Below are 23,996 nucleotides of genomic sequence, written 5' to 3'. Positions count from 1 at the left end.
TGTCCGATATTCCAACGATTCGCCAATTATGGAACATGTAATGACAGCTATCAATTCTGCTATTCTTTGCCAAGGCAACAAGTTCTGTGTTTTACCACTAAGACGACATATGAAGGATTAATTACTATGAGGAATTGCGAAATGACGGAGAGTTACACTGTATCGATTTTAAAAAAGCAACAGACGTGGAAAACAACAGTATAGAAAAAAATAATCATCTTAATAGAGGGAGGGCTACTTGGAGCCAATCAAGGACCGGGAATACTCTCACTGCTAAGGTCAAATACCTTCTCCAAGCTGCGTACTCTGCTCCGCAGGAATATACTGACAAACTAGACAAACTCGTCATTCTCTCACATGTTTCAGTAAATTAGAGTTTATCCTGAATTAGTAATGTCCTCTACTCCCCTGTAAGTATTACTGGGCTAGAGATTTCTAGAAATTGTCTAAAAGTAATTGAAATCTTCCGAAATAAATAATTCGGCTATAATTTATTGGCTCTGAGAATTATCCTGAGAACGCCTTCATTGTTTCAACCGACCATAACAGAATGCAGTTGTTGACATAACACCCGCTGCATTACCCGATTGACAGAAAACCGTGAACGTCTGACAACATTTGAGATGCCAGTAAAATATGAGATAAATTACTTTCAATTCATTTTCTGGGAAAAACTGGTCACACTCGTCGTAACTTCACCCTGGTTGCTGTTCTTCTGGTGTTCTGGCCCAAACAAACCTTGATCATCTTAACAGGACCGTTGGTCCGGTGAGCCTTGACACCGGTTGCCGTGGAATTGCGTCTCCAGGTACCAAACTGGAAATACACTGATTTGTCCTCGTTCCAGTCAATACCTCGTATTTTTTAAGTAAGGTATCGACCACCTTGATTTCCATAGAGTCGAACCTATGCCATTGTGGTCTTCCTACGATCCCTGCTCAATAAGGACGCTCATCAACACCACTGGCTTCCTCAGCATGAATGAAAACGTACAGGAAATATGTGAGAAGACAGCTTTATAGAAGCCAATGTGTTTTCAAAACGGTTCTTATAGGAGATCATTTAGTCTGACCACAGAGCTTTATTCTGTAGATTGGAATGATCCAACCACTGAAAACAGGACAAAAGTTGGCGACACTGAAGACACTTTCTAAGTAATGATGATCAAATCAATTGAAAACTTTTAATTGATCCAGGCTGATTAACTTACCACCAAACTCAGTTTTATTAGTCTCCTTCTCTAAAATGTATTGGATCAGAAGGATGGTGCAGTGGACAGATTTGTTGAGAATCACACAAGTCTCCATGCTCCTGATGACAAAAGCCAAGCTTTTCCTCGACACCTTGACCAAAACCATAGACTAAGTAGAGCTACGGGTCAGAAATTATCGATGATTCCCCACTCTTTGTCCTTCCTCAGTAGCAACACCACACACATCCAGTTGTTTTAGGTGTATTCCAAGAGAAGCTTGAAAAGCCTGTCATGTTTCCACAAAGCACGTTTGCTAGATTCCATCCAAATCAAATGATTTCTCCTTCACAAAACCACTCGCTGTAATCAGATTTTCATTCTCCTCTTCTGCCAAGAACTGCAACAGGCCATCAAAAAAGTCGTTAAAGTCACAAATTCACTGCTACTCCCTTAAAATAAGACAATGTACTGCTCAAACTGCACACATCTGTCTAGAATTGAATAATAATTATTTCTTACATGAGCACAAGGCCTCTAAATTAGAAGAGGACAATCGAATATATCAATCCTAGTACTTTGATGGTACTTTATTTTATAGCCTGTGGAAGGATGAAAGCCAAATTTGGCTTATGCGGTACTTGAACATAGAATGCAAACAGGAAATTACTAAAGCAGATTGCAAACGGAGGATTTTATATTAAAATAAAAAAACAAAAGAAAACTTAACAAAAGAAAAAATATCCACAAGATGAAGAGAAATAAGTAAAATATAAAATTATACAAAGTGTAAGTTCATGGGAATATTCACAAAGTAGTTTAGAAGTTTCCTTTGCAACTACATGGCTTCCATTTCAATCGCAGTACACATCATCTTTGACAGAAGTCTTTTACCATAGCCTCAGACTCAACCAACACTTTGTGGGTGAAATTTAAAAGCCAGATGTATAGACCATTCCTAAATTGGGAAGATACATTTAACCTATCACCCAGTTTAACACCTGGTCTTTAGGTGCCTTTAACTATTGCGAGCATTCGAAGCAGATCTTCGATCTGAGTATAACTACCACTCACTTGTTTCAGAGACCCTGTAAAAGGTCAGTCATGTTGCCCTTCCTTCTCCAACTAAACCTTAGAAAAACTATGGCAAATGTCCCAATAGTTATCACATACGTGCAATCTATGAGTATTAGAGTTCACATAAACTAGACACTTTGTAGATTTTAGCTTGGTAACATTTTCTTAGATTCTGCACTTGTCAGATTGGCTTTACTTTTCTGTGTATTTGATATAAGAAAAAGTAACTTCTTGATATAAAAAAGGAACTTTCTTTAGCAAACAAGGAAGCCACTTCACCCATGATGACAAACCTTCTTTGTACAGCGTATCGTGTTGAAACTTTACTTCTTTAAATAATCATCTTGTTACCAGAGTGTCACATGCTTAAATGCATTTTAATTTTATATAAATTCATATTGATTAACAGCCTAATGATGATTTTCTGATTAGTTAATTTGTAAATGAATTTGAATCTATGGACTGTAAATGAAGGCGGTGAGTTGGAAGAATCGTTAGCATGCCAAGCAAAATGCTTAAAGGCATTTCATCTGTCTTCACGTTCTGAGTTCAAATTCCGCTGAGGTTGATTTTACATTTCATCCTTTCAAGGTTGATGAAATAAGTACCAATCCCGTTGAACACTGGGGTCAATGTAATTGACTTACCCCTCCCCCGAAATTGCTGGCCTTGTACCGAAATTTGAAATCAATTTATAGATTGTAAATAGGGTGATAGATTGACAGAATCATTAGAGTGTTGAACAAAAATATTTGTGGTAATTGTTCTGCCTCTTTGAGTTCTGAATTCATATCCCACCAAGATCAACTTTGCCTTTCATCTTTTCGGAGTGGATAAAATATAATTTCAATGAAGTAGTGGGTCAATAGTATGGACTAACCTTCTACCCATAGTTTGAAGTCTTGTCCCTATGTGTGGCAAATATTTTGTGTGTTGTAAAATAGAGTGCTGTATCATTAGATATTAAAGAAATATGATTTTTTAAGACAAACACGTTAAACTTTCAAAATTCTGAAATTTAGTGACCATTTTATAACATGTTATTACAAGGTTTTTAAATGTCAAGGTCGCTAATAAAATATCTGGATAATTTTTGGTGTTTAACAATTAATATTCTTTCCTCTGTTGGCTTCTAAGTCATTTTTTCTCACACTAATGTCTATTTTGATCATTTTCAATTTTGAGTAGCAAGTAATTTCGATAATTTCTTTTTTTAACTGTTTGGTGCGTAAATATTTCATGAAGAGTGTCACTCCAGCAAATCATGAAGAGGGTATAGAGAATATTTTATGTTGAATTTTTAGATTTAGTTGAATTCCTTCAATTTCAAATCATGTCATTTTTCCATGATCCTCTTTCAATTTGATTAAGATATTTTTAACTTTTATTGCATTTCTGATCTTGCTGAAGTCTAAGGATGGATATTGATGTGTATGAATCATTTCTCAAATATAATTTTGGAGAACTGGAGAAGCAAATTTACTTTATTTTGGTTTACTCATTTTGCCGCACCTAAATTTGTCTTTTTATATGCTCAAAGAGAATGGAGATAATTTTCTGAAATAGCATGAAGATTGTTATAGTGTTTTTAATACAGTTAGTGAAGATCATTTGCTTAGCTGATATAGATTTTATAAGGTAGTGAACATTTGTAAAAACATTTTTTTTTTCCCAGTCAAAAATGCAGTAAATTTTATTGTACTCTACCAACCCACTCCTATAATGAGAGTCTGAGGTGGAGTTAATCAATTGTTACTTTTTACAAAGTTGCAACCCGATAACTCACACAAGGTATTGATAGAATCGGTGGAACGCCGAACAAAATATTGGCGATATATTTACTCTCTTTTTACTTGTTTCAGTCATTTGACTGTGGCCATGCTGGAGCACCACCTTTAGTCGAGCAAATCGACCCCGAGACTTATTCTTTGTAAGCCCAGTACTTATTCTATCGGTCTCTTTGTGCCAAACCGCTAAGTGACGGGGACGTAAACACACCAGCATCGGTTGTCAAGCGATGGTAGGGGGGACAAACACAGATACACAAACATATACACATACATACATATGTATACATATATACGACAGGCTTCTTTCAGTTTCCGTCTACCAAATCCACTCACAAGGCATTGGTCGGCCCGAGGCTATAGCAGAAGACACTTGCCCAAGATGCCACGCAGTGGGACTGAACCCAGAACCATGTGGTTGGTTAGCAAGCTACTCACCACACAGCCACTCCTTATTTTTTTTTTTTTTTTTTCAGTCAGGTGGGAAAGTAGTGCCCAAGACCAGTTCGAGTGTCTGCGAAGTTGCTAGAAGGGAGGAAAGAATGTATCTTCAAACTGGAAACACGGCCATAGAGTGATGTAGTTAAATCGGGGGATCACCCGAATAGGACATGACGAGAACGGACACTCTGACGACTTGGCAAATTCTCCCACCTTTGAATTCTAAGCTCAAATCCCGCAGAGGTCAGCTTTACCTTTATGCTGACAGCATAAAGTGTCAATCAAATCGTTTTTATAATTCATCCTGATGTGAATGGAAGTATAAGACAAGATTCTTAATAACAACGACAAAATATGTTTTTTTTTTTTTTGTGCGTTTCGGGTGATAAAGATCATTATATATTAGATTAAATCAACCTCGATACTTAATTAGTTCTGATTCCATCAATCCCGGCCTTTAAACAAAAACAACAAAAAAAACATAAATATATTATTGATCGATTATCTTTGATTATTGTGCACCTCTTTAAATGAAGGAAAACATCTGACTGATTAGTGCGGAACTCTCTATTGAAAGGAAAGTAATTCTAGTCTGATCAACAACATGATGGCTACTGACGCTCCCACACTGCCAGCCTCTGACAATGAGACAAACGAAGCGGATGAGACATTCTTTAGACTCAAACACATTAAATTTTTCCTACGGAACCTGGATATTTTGCCCACCGTGTATACATCTGCTGATACAAGCCGGTAATGTAACATGGATTTTACAGTGTGACTTCAGTTTATGTTTGTTATAAATGTTATGTTAATAATAATAAAGGGGCAGTGATGTTTCGGTCTGTTTAAATTACCGAACTGGGGTCTTTATAATAACATACTTCGATATTTCGTTGTTTTGAATTTACATCTAGCCAAAATAGAATTTGCCTTCTGTCCATCAACGATGGCTTGATAGTAAAAGGGTGGACAATTTATATGTACCTAACAATCGACCATAACTACCCGAATATAACAGATATTTATATTATACATTCTTATCGATGGTTAATGATAAAAGCATATACTTGTATATAAACCAACTTTTTTTAAAGAGGTAATAAGTTTTGCTGTCTGTGTTTGAAGGTGTGAAACGAACACAAGTTACACGCACACGAAATACAGAATTTCATGAAAACTCACATTAAAATAAGAGCTATATTCACATCACGTGTGTGTATGTTTGTTTGCGTGTGAGGGATGTTTATATGTGTGTGTGTAATGTGTATACCTACGAAACATGCATACATGATGTACGTGTTTATATACGTATATGGTTTACGTTTTATGCGCATGTATGTTTTTCTAAGAAAAGGCTCACCAGTCATCAAGGAAGTCATCAGATCACACAAAAAAAAATTGAATGCGATATTGTGTAACTTATATCTGGGAAGGTTTGCAAATCTAGTGGTGGATTAAAAAGACACTGGAATATACTTTATATGCTGATGGCCTCATACGTAGCTTTGTAAAGTCTGCCAAAAGGCATGTAAGAACCTAACAGGCTTAAAGTGCCACTGTCGAGGGCCTGATTCTTTTAACAGTCACTGATGGCCTTCCTCAGACCCATGTATACAGTCATCATATATTTACAAGTATACTTGTGTTTGAGTGCGTTTATTATGCCTCTACAAGCACGGCTGTTTAGTTAAGCGGTGCGTTTCACAACCACGGAGTTTCTGGTTCGGTCCTGCTGCATAGTTTAAGTGTCTTCTACTATGATCTTGGACCAGCTAATCCCTTCTCAGTGACTTGTTTGCTTGTTTGTGTAATTGTATTTATGTATGTATTTAAGTATCTATGCATGTGTGTGTTTGCATGTGTAGTTTGAGGAAGGAAAATAGAGAAGCTTAAAAAAAAAACATGGAACAGTCATAGAATCACAGAAGTACTACAATGTTTGTAAGTCTAAGTGCAGACATATCATTTCAGTGTGAGAATAACGATCTCAAAGTGAGAACATATCACTTCATAGTAAGAACTTGTTGCTCCATAGTGAGATATACCTCTTCAATGTGAGAATAGCTATTTCTAAGTAATTATGTGTCACTTAAGTCTTAAACTTAGTCATTTAATTAGACAAGAATACATAATGTATCTTCACATAGAGAGCATGTAACAGTGAACATTTTTACCAGTCAGAGAACATCACACTAGTTATTACAAAGAAAACACTCTTGTTCTTTCTTTTCAATAACAGTCGTAGTGTAATTATTTCTGTTGCAAACAGATTTTTTTAACTCACAGTGAGGTACCTGGTTATTTAAGGGTTATTAAGCTTATTTTCTAAACAATGTTCATTTGTTTTTGTTCTTTGTAAGTGTTGCATTGTGGAACAAACACTTTTAATCATCTAAAAGACACAAAAACTGTTATATTCAGATTATATTTTAGTGAGGTGTTAAAATTTTCAACATAATGCCTTATTAGCAGCATCAAATGAATGTGGAACAAAGAAGATACAAGTCTCCAATATCACTTACAATCATCGTGTAGATTGTTCATGAATTGGATCACAAAGATCTTACTCAATCCATTTGAAGACTGCAAACAGAATAATTTCAGACTCTGTAAAGACAAGAAAGTGAGAAGGTAGATGCTATGCAAAAGTTGATGTTGAAATGCATATCTTTTTGTACAAGATAATAAACAGCAATCCATCAACCACCTTGTGAAAGATAAAGAAGGATATGAAGCTAAATTTACCACAAATACTAGCTGTCAGTGATAGTCACATTTCAAAATGCCTAAATGGAATGCAGATAACATGAAAAATGCTTGTTCTATAGCCTGAGGATAGAAATCAATCTGATGTGAATTTACTGATTAGTATTTGACAGTTGTTATTCCCTCTGGAAAGCCAGTAACTTTTGTGAGTGAATATAGCTTTAACCTTTGCTTATGGATTGTCCTTTAGGGGTCATCTCACAGAATTGTTTGTAAACAAGCAGGCAGCAATTTCAGTATTGTACTCCTGTGTCAAGCACAGAGAAACTGGTCTTTACAGAATTTCTTTATTACATCCAAAGCATAGTAGAAAAACGTTTTTTCACTTAGCTGAACATTTCCAAAACCAGGAATATATTTGCAATATTTGATAATGCACCTGTTCACCATGGAGTTTCCATTCAAAATATTTACAATTGTTCTTTGAAATATCTGCTTTTATAAAATATGTATTGCAAATTTCATATTATTCATACGTATAATGGGTAATAAAAATTGGAAGTTACCCAGCCAGATATTGTTGCAGAAATCACAAACAACTTGGAGAGTAATACACTCTCCAAGTTTAAAAAATTTGAAAGTTTAACAACTATATAATGAGCTTTTTAGCCTGATTGATAAAAAACTTATAAATAATCAAGTTAGTTCACATTATTGACATTACACATGATATGATATTATATTTTCTATTAAATAAGTCTTTTTTTATGTTATCCATACTTCAAAATCACGATTGTCACTTTGAAGTGACAGTCTCCTTTCAAATTCATTAATCTCACTTTGAAGTGACATATCCTCGCAGAAATTACAAATACTGTAGTTAACACTTAACAAGTGGTGGGGATGAAGACATAACATAGAGGTCAAATCCACTCAGCAGCTGTTCAATAGCATTAGTGATATTTACCAATGACAGGCTTCTTTCAGTTTCTGTCTGCTAAATTTACTCACAAGGCTTTGGTCAGTTCAGTAAATGTATGATATAAATAAATTTTAAAAAGTGCAAAACCCTAAAAAAAAATGTTTCTTGTTTTCATTCTCTTAACACTTTTTTAATATCTAACCATCATAAAGCGACGATCTAGCAGAATCATTAGCATGCCGGGTGAAATGCTTAGTGGCATTTCATCCATCCTTATGTCCTGGGTTCAAATCCCACCAGGGTCGATTTTGTCTTTCATCCTTATCAGAGATCAATAAAATAAGTATCGGTTGAGTGCTGGGATAATGTAATCAACTTAGCTCCTCCCACAAAATTACTGGCCTTGTACCAAACTTTGAGACTAATATTTAAGTATCTTTATCAAAACTGTTCTAGGCATTTGTTTTTGTTTTTAATATATCACTTGTTGTCTGTTACCTTTTATAGAATCACCATGGCATTTTTCACTTTGTCCGGGTTAGATCTTTTGAATTCACTATCATCAGTTGAACATAAACAACAGATTATTAACTGGATTTATTCCCATCAAGTTGTTCCTAATGAAGACGGTAAGCATTGATATTTATAATTAAGACTGACTTCCAAACACTGGCTTTTTGTCTATTGTCCTTGCAATCAATACATTAAGTTGATGTTGTTTAACCCCCAAGGGAGTTTTGATCCAGCAGACCAATTATCAAAACCATGCCAGTTGGCTTTATTTTTGCAGGTGAAGGAAGGGGAGCTTTTTTTTTTTTCACTTTGTCAGGCATGCTATTTCAAAGATTACATTGTCCAAGGTGTCATTATTTTTGAAGTTGGCAGGATATGAAATTTGGATGTTATTTGTAGCAGGTCAATGGACCATGTTGAATCAGTGGTTCTCAATATTTTCAAACCCCTTTCATTTAAATGAATTTGTCCATGGACTTAAGGTTGTGTGTGTTTGTTCCCCACTGCTTGACATCCTGTAAGTTAGAAGTTCGTCAAAAGAGACCAATAGAACAAACACTGGGGTTAATTTGTTCAACCAAACCCTCATGGCTGTGACCCAGTACACACACACACACACACACACATGTATAAACACTTTTATGGGTTAAAGCTACCATTGGTTCCATGTTTAAAAGCAATCACTTAACAATTATCAAGCCTACCACATGAAGCATCAGTGTTCATTTCCATCTTGCTAGGTAGGAGATAGAAACACAGCCACTGGTTAGACTGGTATAAAATAGATATGTTACAGGCAAGTTCATAGAGAGATAGAGATAGACTTTATAAGGGTATTACATCACTAAAATATCTTTAACACCAATTAGTTTCCAATACAAAAGGATAATTCTGGTATTGATTGAATTGATTGTCATAGCAACAAATAGCCATTTGTTCTCTCTGTTTGTGCTCTGAGTTCAAATACCAACAAGGTCAACTTTGCTTTAATCTTTTCCAGGTTGACAAATAAAGTGCCAACATGGTATTGGTGTGAATTCCTCTTCCCCCTCCTCTCTATCTCTCTCTTACACACACATACACACACACACACAATTGCTGATGCTACTCTGTGCTTGCTAATTTCACATCCCTGCTATTTCTTCCCTCTCTACAGAAGACTCTACAGTCCTGTCACATATACACCCTTGTGTTGGTTTGTACAATATTTTCTTCTAGCCCATGCCATAGTTAGCACCCTGGCGTTAAAAACTAGCCAAAAGATTGAAGATTTTTTTCTCTCTTATTGTGTATACTAGATGAAGAAGGAACCGCAACAGTAGGCGAGGTATTGTGAGACCACTCCTACTCAATGTATGTTAAAAGTACTGGAAGTGGGGGAGGACGATGCAAAATGATGATGGTGATGAATAACTTCTACAAATGATATTAATTTCTCGATTTGACTTTGAAAGGGAAAAAAATGACACATTCTAGTAGTGTCCGAAGTTTGAAAGTGTTACAAAAAATTAATTTCTCGATCTGCGGTTGAAAGGGAAAAGATCCCTGAAGGATCGAAATACAACTTTAACACGAAATAACTTTGAAAATAGAAACTGTTCTCAACAACACTAAGAGTAAAAGATGTTTTATATGACACATTCTACCAGTGTCCGAAATTTGAAAGTGTTTACTTAGAAAAAATTAATATTTCGATCTGCCGTTGAAAGGGAAAATATCCCTAAATTAAGACTGAAGGGAGATAAATTTAAAATATTTAAATTATCTCCCTCGAATTGATTCTTGAATCTAGACTAATATATTTCATAGATTTTAGGTGCAAGATTTTGTGTCGTTTTATTTAAATTCTTATTGCTCTGTTGTTTTCAGAAATTGAAATCACCAGAGATTTCAAAATGTGCTTTGATTTAAATTATTTTGTCAATATATTTTGAATTCAAGACAGGCTTAATTTTTTTTTTTAAATGTTCATATTTTATTAAATCTTAATTGGCTTTAGATTACCCCTGTTAGCAGCCCAGTTTAAGTTCATGAAAATATGGTAAATTTATCAATAAGAAAAATTATAAACCACAATGAAAAACATTTGAGTATTTGAAAGAACAATGAATAGGAAAATCAATTTTTACAGCATTGCAATGAGAGGCAGAGCCAAACAGCAACAGACTTGCCCCCTCCTCCATAATTACAGGCCTTGTGCCTGTTGTAGAAAGAATTATTATTATTATTAAGGGCAATGGGCTGACAGAATCGGTAGAGCATCAGAAAAACATGCCTTTCAGTATTTATTCTGACTCTTTTACATCCTGAGTTCAAGTCCCACAAAGATCAGCTTTGCCTTTCGTCCTTCCAAGTTTGATAAAATAAAAAACCAGGATCAGTGGTCTTGACTTAGCCCTCTTTGGCCATGTGCCTAAATCAAAAACCATTATTGTTTTGTTGTTGTTGTGTTGAAGAAAATGCTAAAATATTAGTGGCTTATATTCTTCTTCAGATTGGATTATCTCTTTGTATTACCCATAATCTAATGTCCTACAACCTTTTTTTTTTTTTTTTTTTTTTTTTTTTGCCTATCCATGGAACTCGTTTAATGAATGTCTTTATCTGCATTCTGGAAACTTTCAATTTTCACCTCTGTTTGTAGAGTCAAACCTTAATGAGTGTGGATTTCGAGGATCAAGTTCAAATGGAAATCCTTTTTGTCCAGAAAAGGTAATTAAAGGATTTTAACTATCTTTCCTTGCTCTGGCAACTTTGTAATCTTTGTCTATTTATAAATTAATTTTGTATGAATATCACAGTATTGCTGTTTTTTATCCCTCGACCAGTCCTTTTCAAGCAGACTTATGTTGAAATATTTTCCAGCTGTGACCACCCTGTCAACTTTTATGTTTAAAGGTGAAGGAATCATTATAGTATTGATAGAAGAGACAGAAGGCTGTAAGTGCTTGTTGTGTGTTAGTATAGGTGGGCTTCCATCTGTAAAGATTGACCAAGCATCTGCACATGTATGCATAGGATTGAATTGGACTTTTTTTTAGCAGGTCCGACAGTTGTCCATGCATGCAGGTCCACCATCTCCATGCTATTGATGTCTAAATATAAAGCGCTAGATAAAATATTGCAAGTCATCTCACCTAACCCTGTAACAGTGTATATTTACTGTAGTATTTTGTCCACAGCTGCCCACTCCCTGATATGTGGTCAGTAGTCAAGTATTAGTGTAGGGGAATAACTATATCTGTTGAAGGTCCTCAGCTGTTCAGAACTGAAATAGTTCCTAGTCCCATTACACATCCAACCTTAATTTACCAAATAAGTAATGCTAAATCATTTTTAACAAAAGTATATTTCATTTCTGCTTCTTTCTTTCTTTTTTTTCATCAGGGAAATGACCAAAATATTCCTTTTGATAGTGGACATATTGCAATGACATACTGTGCACTGTTGTCTTTGATCATTCTTGGAGATGATTTATCAAGAATTAATCGAAAAGGGATCATCTCTGGATTGAAGCATCTTCAAATTAAAGATGGAAGGTTGGTTGTAAATTCATCTTTATTGAATTCTGTCTGTCATTTCATTTTGTGTTGTGTTGCTTAACGAGGAAAACTCTCATCTGAAATGAAGCAGAGAATGACACTGAAATCTGAATATTTTTAAGAAAATACAATTTATTGTCACAATCATCACTAACATCGTTGTTATCATCACTATTATTGTTATTAGATATTGCAATGGCAGAATTGGTAGAATGAGAATCAAAATACCTTGAAGTATTTAGATTTGAACTTTCTGTTCTGAATTCAAATTCTGCTAGGGTCAAATAGCAGGGTCATTTAATAGACTCACTCTCTCTCTCTCTCCTTCTGTCTCTTCATCTCCATATGTACCATTCCTGCTATAACTAGAAACTTTCATGTCAAAGTCTGAAGATTCATTTTTCTGGAAATGATTTAATAGTGATTTCCTGTTCGTTTCTGCTAATTTTTTACAATTTATTCTGCTATTTTCCTGCTCTCCTATTTAGCCTTTATGCAGGGGAACTGGTTCATGCGACATCAGGGCATGTCCAAAACACCAGTGGGTCTGAATGACACATGTCTAGGAGTCAGCTCTCCCCTGAGTCCTATAAACCTTAGCCACAGGACTGTCTTCTGTTATTTGACCAATAATGAGGGCCCTTGACAGTTACTACCACCTTGGGCTAGAGTGACCCTTGGAATACTGGTGACTAAGGAGTGACTCCGCACTCTGCAAAACTCTTGATCTCCCAAACTAGATCCTCACAACCAAAAGCTGTTTATTATCTTGTCCAGGGCATGATTTACTATACCCAACTATGTGTGGCTTACATTAGAAATCCTTTAAATGTCCTTCAACAATTAAAACAGTTCACAGAAACTGAACCAGCATAATTTTAAGTTTTCTTTGAGATATACAGAAGCTATAAAGTTTGAAAATATACTTTATGACACCATGTACAACATAAGCAGTCAATAAAATAATTACTGGTCAGAAACTGAGGTCAGTTTTGCACTACCTCAAAATTGTTAAAAAACATTATTATTGGTAGAATTGTTAGGGCATCAGAAAAAGTGCCTTGCAGTATTTGTTCTCTTTATGTTGTAAGTTTAAATTCTGCTGAGGTTGACTTTGCCCTTCATCCTTTTGCAGTTGATAAAATAGAATACCGATCAAGTACTGAGTCTGATATAATCAACTTTCCCCATTCCCTTCAAAATTATTGACCTTATTATAATTACTGTTGTCTAATTTAATGCAATTTATTATTTATATCCATCTTTTTTTTTTCTTTTCCATCTTGTTCATCTCTTCAAAAGCTTTCGTCCAGTGCCTGAAGGGGGTGAGAATGACATGCGTTTCATTTATTGTGCTGCTTGTATTTGTCACATCCTGGATGACTGGAGTGGAATGGACCGTGACCTAGCCATCTCCTATATTAAAACTAGTCTGGTAAATTTTCACTGTTTTATTGTCTTGTCAGTTATTTCTGTACTGATGGCATATTCATCAAGATGTTCACTGTAATGAGATTGTGTTTCATGTAATGTATTTGTTAAGAGTTTAATGTATTTACTTTACCTTTTATCTTTCACATGTTTCAGTCATTAGACTGTGGCCATGCTGGGGCACCACCTTGAAGAATTTAAGTTAAATAAATTGACTCCACTACCTATTAATTCTTCTAAACCTGGTACTTATTCTATCAGTGTCTTTTGCCAAGCTGCTAAGTTACAGGGTTGTATACACACCAACACCAGTTGTCAAGCAGTAGTAGTAGACAAACACGCACACATAGATTGATGCATATACATTAAACAGGTTTCTTTCAGTTTCCATCTACCAAATCCACCCACAAGGCTTTGGTTGGTCTGAGGCTACAGTAAAAGACACTTGCCCAAGGTGCCATGCAGTGGGAAGCAAGCTTCTTACCACAGCCACACCTAGAAGTTATTTGTTAAAGTAGTTGAGATATGTTAATACAGGAATGCCTCAATATACAAGTTAATTTGTCCGCAGAGACTGCTCATAAAATGAAAGCTCATAAAGCAGAGCAATAATTTCCCATAGCAGCAATTTTGTAAATTGTAATTCATTCCTAGAAAAATATTCTACCAATTAAATTTATTATACTCGTAAATAAATGGCAATAGAACAACAGTAGAATCATCATCATTTAATGTCCGTTTTCCTTACTAGCATGGGTTGGACGGTTCGACCAGGGTCTGTGAAGCCAGGAGGCTGCACCACGCTTCAGTCTGATCTGGCAGTGTTTCTACAGCTGGATGCCCTTCCTAACGCCAACCACTTCGTGAGTGTAGTGGGTTCTTTTTACATGCCACCAGCACAGGTGCCAGGGGAGGCTAGCAATGGCCACGATCAGTTGGTAATTTTTACATGCCACCGGCACGGAAGCCAGTCAAGGCGGTGCTGGCATCAGCCATGTTCGAATGGTGCTTTCTACGTGCCACCGGCATTGATATCACAACTACAATTTCCATTTGATTTTTATTTTGATGTTGATGTACTTGACTCAATGTAAAGAATATTTTATGTAAAGTAAAAAGAATGTCAAGATCATTTATAATAAAAAAAAGTATTATTATTATAATAATTTTCTGAATCACTTTCACTCTCACTAAACTCACGCACACCATCATTTGTAGATAGTCACCAATTCACAAGCACTCATAGATAGACTTACTCTCTCTCTTTTACTCTTTTACTTGTTTCAGCCATCCGGCTGAGGCCATGCTGGGGCACCGTAGATTTTTTTTTTAAAAACCGAGTCTAGAGTTGTTTGCTTAGAAGAAGCATTTTTTTCACTCACTATAAATTTCTCAGTAACACACAGAAGTACTTGTTATGGTAGTAGAAACTTTTCCACTTCATTCAAAATTTGGACCTTGTGCTTCAAAAATAAAACTTGTAAACCCAGGGTTTCATAAAACAGGACCTTGTAAAGTGAGGTATTACTGTGTTTCATTTAGTAAGGTTTTGTTTGTAATGGTATTTTTAGTATTGTGGGGATGTGTTTATGTCGTACTTAATGTAATGATAATAGACACAAGAGTTGCTGTCTGGTAAGTAGCTTGCTTACCAACCACATGGTTCCGGGTTCAGTCCCACTGCATGGTACCTTGGGCAAGTGTCTTCTACTATAGCCTTCGGCCAACCAAAGCCTTGTGAGTGGATTTGGTAGATGGAAACTGAAAGAAGCCCATTGTATATAGGTATATAAATATGTTTATACGTATGTGTGTGTGTATATGTTTGTGTGTCTGTGTTTGTCCCCACAACATCGCTTGACAACCGATGCTGGTGTGTTTACATCCCCGTAACTTAGCGGTTTGGCAAAAGAGACCGATTGAATAAGTACTAGGCGTACAAAGAATAAGTCCTGGGGTCGATTTGCTCAACTAAAGGCGGTACTCCAGCATGACCACAGGCAAATGACTGAAACAAGTAAAACAGTATATTTTTGAGATGAGGACATGTTTATGTTGTGTTTAACATTGTGGCTGTATGTTAATATATTTCTTGTAGTCAGAATATGTATGTAAGGATTTGTTTAATGCAGTAAGGATCTATTTGTAATAATATGTTTAATGTAATGGAAATGTGTTTATGATGTGCTTAATGTAGTAAAGATTATTCTTTTAGGATCTGGCATAGGGGTCACATTTTTATAGTGATATTTTACTGCAGATATTGTATGTTTATAATGTATTAACTGTGAAATTTGCAAGACAGAAATATGACAAGAGTGTGTGTGTAAACATTTTTGGCAAACTTCATGTTGATGTATTAGCTATGTTAATGACTCTTTTCAACAAAACTGGAAATTACTGGGGAGTTGTACAGTTTTTGAAATAATTACCAGTGATCGATCACCCACCTCTGTTTCTAGCAGGTCAAATAACTATGTAAAGGCTTATGTATTGGCTGGTATGCTGTTTGTTGGCAGCAGAAGCAGAAGTAATAGACTACAGCAGATAACTGTTGTCAATTCCTGTTCATTATATTCTTTGAATGAAAACTTTGGCCATACAGAAAATGACAGACCTAGTAAGATGCTGTGGTATTCATGCCTATTCAGGTATATGTTGTCAGAAACAATTCTATTTATGAATTTTTTAACTGCCTCTCTAAAATAGTATTCCTTTTATACATAGTTTAATAAATTTTATCCCCAGGATTTCAGAGCATAATAATAATAAAAACAAAACTAGTAGGAATGAGTGTTAAATTTGGCAAAGCAAACCTATCCAACCCACTCTGAAACAGAACAAGTTAAATTAGAATAAGTCATGAGGATCAGTTCAAATCATCTTCTTCCTTTCTTCCTTGGAATGACAATGCCTGTGGCCTTTTTCATATCTTTGAGACTAGTAAAAGTGGGGGACATTATCCTCAGACCAAAAACTCAGACTGAATACAAACACAATGTGGACTTCCCAAGGGCTAAGTGGTGGTATTTAAATGGGTGTTGTATTTAGTCCACTACCAAACAATAGAAACTCTCCTACTGATCAGCTTCTATACAATTTTTGTTCACCAAATTTCAGTCACAACCTGATCCTATAGTGAAAGACACTTGCCCAAAGTTTCAAATAGTGGGACTGAATCCAAAACTACATGTTTATGAAGCAAACTTTTTAACCTCACAGCCATGCCTGCACCCATACTTTGTGATTAACTAATACTTTTAGTTCCAGGTTTATTCTTGTAAATTTTTACTATTGTATTTGTATTCAACTATGAGAGATGAATAACAAATTATTTAATTCTGTGTTTATTCCTGTAAATCTTTACCATTATGTTTGCAGTCCTATGATGGTGGAATTGGCCAAGGACCAGGTCTTGAGTCACATGGTAAGATTCATCTACTTATAATATACAAACATATCTCTAAACTTAATGATATTTTATCTGAGGTTATTTTCATTGTTGTTCACCACATGATCAATTTCTTGTTCACTATGTGGTTGATTTCCTGTTCACCATGCAATATTTTCCAACTAATTGTTGTCACTGAGATACCAACATCGGACTGCTATACAGCATGACCTTTCTCAACCAATCGCAGGCTAATGTATGTATGTACACACACACACACACACACAACTATATCAGTTCTAACATTGACTCTCTTCAACCAAACTCTCATTCAGACTCCAATGGCCAAAGACTAGCCATGTACTTGAAACTCAGCATACCAAGGAATCTGAATCAAACTGTTTTGATATATATATATATATATAATATATATATATATATATATATATCACCATGACCGACCAGGCTATCAGATGTTGCTACATATCGCTGGTCACAATGCGCTTCGCATTGTTTTAGCCTTCAAATGACGCCACCCAGCTGGCTAAGCGAGCAGGCTAACAGAAGAAAGAGTGAGAGAAAGTTGTGGCAAAAGAGTACAGCAAGGATCGCCACCATCCCCTGCCGGAGCCTCATGGAGCTTTAGGTGTTTTCACTCAATAAACACTCACAACACTCGGTCTGGGAATCGAAACCACGAGTTCGCTGCCCTAACCACTAGGCCATTGCACTGCTGCATATATATATATATATGAATATATGTATGTATGTATGTATGTATTTGTGTATGTGTGTGTGTGTGTGTCTTTGTATCTGTGTTTGTCCCCACACCATCGCTTGACAACCAATGTCAGTGTGTTTACGTCACCATAACTTAGCAGTTCAGCAGAAGAGATCAATAGAATAAGTACTAGACTTACAAAGAATAAGCCCTGGAGTCAATTTCTTTGACTAGAAGGCAGTGCTCCAGCATGGCTGCAGTCAAATGAGTGAAACAAGTAAATAAATAAAAGCATAATATTATGTGTGTGTAGTATAGATAATGTTGTATGTATGTATGTATGTACACACACACAAACACCTGTGCGCACAAACACACAATATCAGTTCTAACATCTTTTTTTTCCTTTCTTTTTCTTGTCTCCCCTTTTATCATTTTGTAGGTGGTCCCACATTTTGTGCAGTTGCAGCTTTATCATTGATGGGGTGTCTTCATGAAACCTTCACTTTGCACCAGTTAGAGAGGTTGAAAAGATGGTGTGTTATGCGACAACAGGTTGGCTTCCATGGACGACCAAATAAACCAGATGATACGTGTTACTCTTATTGGATTGGGGCAACTCTGAAGGTTTTCTTCACCATTTCCTTTGTTTGATCATCATCATCATAACCACTAGCTACAGAAACTGTGTGTGTGTGTATGTTTATGTTGTGTTCTGTAAGTAACTTAGTGACTGGACAAACAGAAATTGATAAAACAAGTACCACATTGAAATCGGTTTTTGGTTTTGATATGGTTGGTTGATCTTTTGTAGGTGGTACCCCAACATGACCACAGTCCAATGGATGAAACCAATAAAGGAAAATATATGTGTGTGTGTGTTTTGTTTAGGTACAGGCTTGTTGACTCAGTAGAGACTCCCTCATTGGATCAGTAAGGACACCTTTATTGACTGAGTAGAGACTCCCTTGTTGATGCAGCAGAGATTCTTTTATTGGTTCAGGAGTGGTTTCTTCACTGACTCATGCCAGTTCCTATGTTGGTGCAGTAGAGACTCCCATTTTGATCCATAGATACTTTCTTCTCGAGTCAATATTTATCAAATATTTTTGGAAGCGATGTTAACAGTGACTGCAGTTGTGTGTGTGTGTGTGTGTGTGAGGAAGAGTCCGACCAAGAACCCGCTGGCTTGACACCATCAAGAGTGATACCAGAATGGACATAGCCAATCTGAAAGAAGCGGCCCAGGATAGAACTGACTGGGGGACACTGATCCATCGAGTAACCAAGAGTCGACTTCGACTGAGCGGATAGATAGAGAGATAGTATGCTTGTATGTTATTCTCTGTGCTTACACATTTAAAATGTAAATAAGGTTTAAACAGACATAAGCTCTCTCTTTCCTGTATTTAAGAAACACTGCTAACAACATCAGTCATATCATCATCCAGAGAAATGTAGTTAAGAAGCATCAATGTAATCTGTGAAGCAACAAACCAATGGGTTTATTTCATCTATTTCCAGCTGTTGAATATATTTGAATTAACCAACTTCACCCAGAATCGGTTATACATGATGGACACTCAGAAAGAAGCTATTGGAGGATTTGCCAAATGGCCCAATCAGTCACCAGGTAAGCTGTTTTCCCAAATGTCCTCTACTCTTCATTTAACCCTTTTGTTACTGTATTTATTTTGAGATGCTCTGTGTTTCTTTCAATTACTTTAAATATAACAAAGAATTTAGTAAAATAACTTTGTTATCATTCAGCTAGTGTTAGGAACATAAATTGTGACTAAGGTTTTTGGTGGAAGATTTTAATTCAAAACTTATGAAAACAATACATTTGTACTACAGAGGCAGAGCCAGCTTCAGCTGGGTTGGTAATGAAAGGGTTAATTATGTTGAATGTTAGGGAAAAGGTAGTAGCAGGGTATATTGAGCACAGGTAGATCCAGTGCCGTTCCTCATTACACAGGCAGTGTGGCACAGGGGAGGAGAGTGAGTGAGTGTTTAGAGCAGGGATTCTCAACCACTTTTTATTTATGGACCCCGCTTTGATTTTATTCTGGTGACCCCCATAGCCATTCAATGTTTACAGACTAGTTTCAAAATTCCTATTTTGTTTTTTCTCATATTAACTTGTGTAGGTTGAACTATGTAAAATGCTACAGAAAGAAGGCAGCGAGCTGGCAGAAATGTTAGCACGCCAGGCGAAATGGTTAGCGGTATTTCGTCTGCCGCTACATTCTGAGTTCAAATTCCGCTGAGGTCGACTTTGCCTTTCATCTTTTCAGGGTCGATTAAATAAGTACCAGTTACACACTGAGGTCAATATAATCGACTTAATCTGTTTGTCTGTCCTTGTTTGCCCTCTCTGTGTGTAGCTCCTTGTAGGCAGTAAAGAAATAAGAAAGAAGCCCAGCTGTTTCTTGCAATACATACATTTAAAGCAAAATTTTTTCAGGGGTCCTTAAAATACTATTGTAGATCCCTAATTTACTACTTTGTTGCATGGACCCCCAAAAACCTTATGTGGACCTTCAGGGGCCATATGGACCACAGTTGAGAACCACTGGTTTAGTTGGTCAAACAAGTGCAATAGCATCCCCACACAGGCAGCATGATAAAGTGAATAGGAGAGAAAATGAGTGATAAAGCAGTGTGAAGGTATCAAAAGGCAAAGACAGGCAGCAGAGGTAGACTCATTTGGGACACATTGGGCAAGAGACACAAATATACATATATTTATACCTCCCAACTTCCATCACTATGACCATTTTAATATTCATTTTGCTATGTTTGAACTAGTGGATGGTTCCTCTCCAGCATTGCATATTTCCAATCATTGCAGTTCCATCAGCTCTTCTATGAAGCTCAATATTCTGAGATCAATCTTAACCTCTTCACAGGTTCTTTGAGTACCCTACACTTCTCTATGCAACCATCATCCTCCATACACTTATATATCTGTACATTTCTTTTATACACTACATTTGATTTTTATTATGCACAGTTTTTGTCTTAAAAGTCATCAGAGAAACCACATGAATAGGTTAGTTGTTAATGTATGCATTATTAGTTGTTAATTATGCATTGTTTTTCTTGCAGAGAGTGTGTAATAGAATGTGTGTCAGGAGGCAGGCTGGAATGTCATACCATTCGCCAAAACAGCATTGTAACACCTACTTCATCGTCTCATATGTACAAAAAGAGCATAAGTTTCTGTCAGGACTGAAAGCCACATTTGTATAACTCTTGTTTACAAGAACCATTGAGCAATAAGCATTACTCAAAATCGGGTTGCTGCCATCATGTTTATATGTGTGTTGTGTGTATGTCTATATACACACACACACATATATATATATAAATATATCATATATATATGTAAGTTATGTGATAGATATATAAACAGGGCTAATTTAGCTAATTCTCTATAGTTTGTAAAAAATGATGAACAACCTTAATTGAGTTTTGAATCTTATTGGATTCTCATCTGAAGCACCTACATCAATTTAACTAATCCCAGAGAAGGAAGAATCTGTTTATATTCTCAACATTTTACAGTAGCTACAGAAAACCAGAGCTACTAATTTGCATACTGTGTTAACACTTAATTCAATATCACGAACCTGTCACTGGGGATCTCAGTTCACACGGTATCAAGGTGATCACCATCATCAGCATCATTTAACATGTTTTCCATGCTGTCATGGGTTGGACAGTTTGACAGGAGCCGGCCAGGTAGAAGACTTCACCAGGCTACTGTGTCTGTTTTGGCATGGTTTTTATGGCTGGATGCCCTTCATAACACCTAACACCCTGTAGAGTGAAAGCAACCACCTCGTAGAGCAGTATGATATATGTAACCTATACAGTAGATATATAAACAGGGTTAACTTAGCTATTTCTTTGTAGAATTAATCTAACAATATTGGTTATCTCTTCCAGATCTCCTACATTCTTATTTTGGAGTCTGTGGACTGTCACTGATGGGAGAGAAGTCTACCAAACAAATGGATCCAGCTTTGAACCTCAGCCAAAGAGCTTCACAACATCTCTCCGATCTACACAAAAAGAAACAAACAGCCACCTAAGTTCTACCATCACCACCCCACTTTGTTTCATTGAGTGGTGTTTCATTTCTCATAACTGAGCTATCCTTTTCAAATCAAGCTCTTTCTCTCTTCTTTCTTTATATTATAATTTGCTCTTCCTTTCTTTTTCTCTTCCCTCTTTTATTTTTCTCCCACCTTCCCTCTTTGATTTTTTTTATATTATTAATATTTACTAATTCTAAGGTGACAAACTGGCAGAATTGTTAGTATGCCAGGAAAAATGCAGAGCAGCATTTTGTCTACCTTTCTGAGTTCAAATTCCACAGAGGTTAACTTTGCCTTTCATCCTTTCGAGGTCAGTAAAATAAGTACCAGTTACATACTGGAGTCAATGTAATTGACTTAGTTCCTCCCCTGAAATAGTTGACCTTGTGTCAGAATTTGAAACCAATATTTACTAAATCTCCTTCTCTCTCCATGTTTCTTTATATTATTAATATTTTGCTTTCTCACTGTGTCTCTCCTTCATGTCTGACACACAAACACACTTACAATTCATTGAGCACACACATACACAGACACCATCAGTTTTTACAGTGTCATCACTGCATCAGCTTCACTGTTGTCTAATACCAAATGGCATAGTGTTGTTTGATGATGCTGAAAGCATATATGTGATACAGAAATCATTTAATATTTTTGCTACACAAATTTTCTATTGATCTTACTGAAAATATGGTTTAAAGAACTGTGTATCAGGGATAGTTACCAGCACAGCCAAGTTATCAAGACATATCAGGTATGAGGATTAGTGGAACACATGAAATCAAGGTTTTGTCCACTGTCCATCTAAGGTTTTGATCCATAAATTAGAGGTTTTAAATCCCTCCCTGTGAGCCTTGTGACTTTTACTGTTCAAAATGAACTATCTCAACCGATATTCTTGTCTTAACAAATTAGGGATTCTTTTTGAAACCCACTATGTGGAGTACTGTTTGTGAATTCTTATCTGGAATCCTTGAAAACCATTTTGAAATATACCCTGGAAACTAGTATTTTATGGAAACCTACTGACTGGAATCTTAAAAAAAATTTAAGACTTTGCTACAATTCAAAGTTAGTCTTGAGAGCTTTTGTTCTCTAATTCTTGAAAACTAGGACACTTTTTAGTTTATGTGGGTATTCTTGTACCCCAATGATTTTTATCTACTTTTAAAACTTCACTGCCAGCAGTTAAATTAGTCACAAACTGTTGGTAGGATGTTAAGAACATTCAATTTCTAATTTCTAGTCAGACCCATACTTAGGATTTAGATCACATGCATAGACCCTATACACCCTTGAAACCAGTTTTTTTTTTTTATTTTTTTTTTTAGAATATACATCATATAGTTTGTGGTTCAACTCCATCTTAAGAATCCTTAGAAACCAGTTTGAATGTTTTCATTCGTTAGCACTGAAGTTAGAATCATAACTTGATGTTGTTCAGTCTCTAGTTTAAAGATGGCACTATGCAACTAAGATCTTTCAGATCATATTTAGAGAGTTTTCAGGTTTTATGAAAGGACTTCTGTTTTTAGTCTGAAACTGGAAGTCAATTCAGAACCTGAAAGCTTTCGTCTGTAGCCTAAACCTGGTACTAACCTTGTAGCTGGTTGATTATTCTACCAGCCAAATTTTATAGTGGAAATCATCAGGTATATCATTTGACTGATGTGTGAGGAATAAAATAGATGTTAATTTATTAGTTTTCTTTTCTTTTTTTTACAAATTAAAAGAATAAAAGTTGCTTCTTTTCACAAATTGTTTTCATGTCTTTTCATTTTAATGATTCTTTTACTTTCTGATCATTTCAAAATATTATGAGGATATTTATAAAGAGTAAGTAAATGGATGGAACTATGATGGCAGCAAATAGAGCTGATCAGTCTGGCATACAATGAAAAAGACAGATTTACTGATAAGTCAAACATATTTTTACACCAATAAAACAGAAAAGAAGTATACCTTACACATTCTTTATATACAGATGGCGTTAGGAAGGGCATCCAGCTGTAGAAACTCTGCCAGGTCAAGATTGGAGCCTAGTGCAGCCATCTGGTTTGCCAGCCCTCAGTCAAATCGTCCAACCCATACTAGCATGGAAAGCGGACGTTAAACAATGATGATGATGATATGACAGATATGACAAGTAATATATGTGGCCATTATA

At 35.9% G+C, this 23,996-nt stretch overlaps 1 protein-coding gene across 2 annotated transcripts; it reads left to right on the top strand.

The window, feature by feature from the left end:
* The first annotated feature begins 4,756 nt into the window (after window positions 1-4,756).
* Window positions 4,757-22,025, top strand: LOC115212944 (geranylgeranyl transferase type-1 subunit beta). 2 transcript variants are annotated; one of them, XM_036503798.1, is made up of 9 exons: window positions 4,757-5,247; window positions 8,633-8,754; window positions 11,283-11,350; window positions 12,026-12,177; window positions 13,483-13,615; window positions 16,993-17,038; window positions 18,166-18,350; window positions 19,248-19,391; window positions 19,619-19,809. In XM_036503798.1, exons 1-9 carry the CDS (start codon window positions 5,099-5,101, stop codon window positions 19,673-19,675), a joined length of 1,056 nt encoding a protein of 351 aa, XP_036359691.1. In that variant the 5' UTR covers window positions 4,757-5,098; the 3' UTR covers window positions 19,676-19,809. The 2 variants fall into 2 exon arrangements, with proteins under 2 accessions (XP_036359691.1, XP_029637650.1); XM_029781790.2 differs by lacking the exon at window positions 19,619-19,809 and adding an exon at window positions 21,678-22,025 and having other exon boundaries at window positions 4,988-5,247; window positions 19,248-19,356.
* The last annotated feature ends 1,971 nt before the right edge of the window (window positions 22,026-23,996 follow it).

This window comes from Octopus sinensis, linkage group LG6 (genome assembly GCF_006345805.1).
Source record: "Octopus sinensis linkage group LG6, ASM634580v1, whole genome shotgun sequence".
NCBI lineage: Eukaryota > Metazoa > Mollusca > Cephalopoda > Octopoda > Octopodidae > Octopus > Octopus sinensis.
This window is presented reverse-complemented; position numbering and strand designations above follow the sequence as displayed.

Bases quoted from the DNA above. Each gene is read 5' to 3' on its own strand.
- LOC115212944 (XM_029781790.2), top strand. From the start codon at position 5,099: ATGATGGCTACTGACGCTCCCACACTGCCAGCCTCTGACAATGAGACA. The intron at 12,178-13,482 runs GTTGGTTGTAAA...TCTCTTCAAAAG, and splicing joins CTTCAAATTAAAGATGGAAG to CTTTCGTCCAGTGCCTGAAG. The intron at 18,351-19,247 runs GTTTTCTTCACC...ATCTATTTCCAG, and splicing joins GGATTGGGGCAACTCTGAAG to CTGTTGAATATATTTGAATT.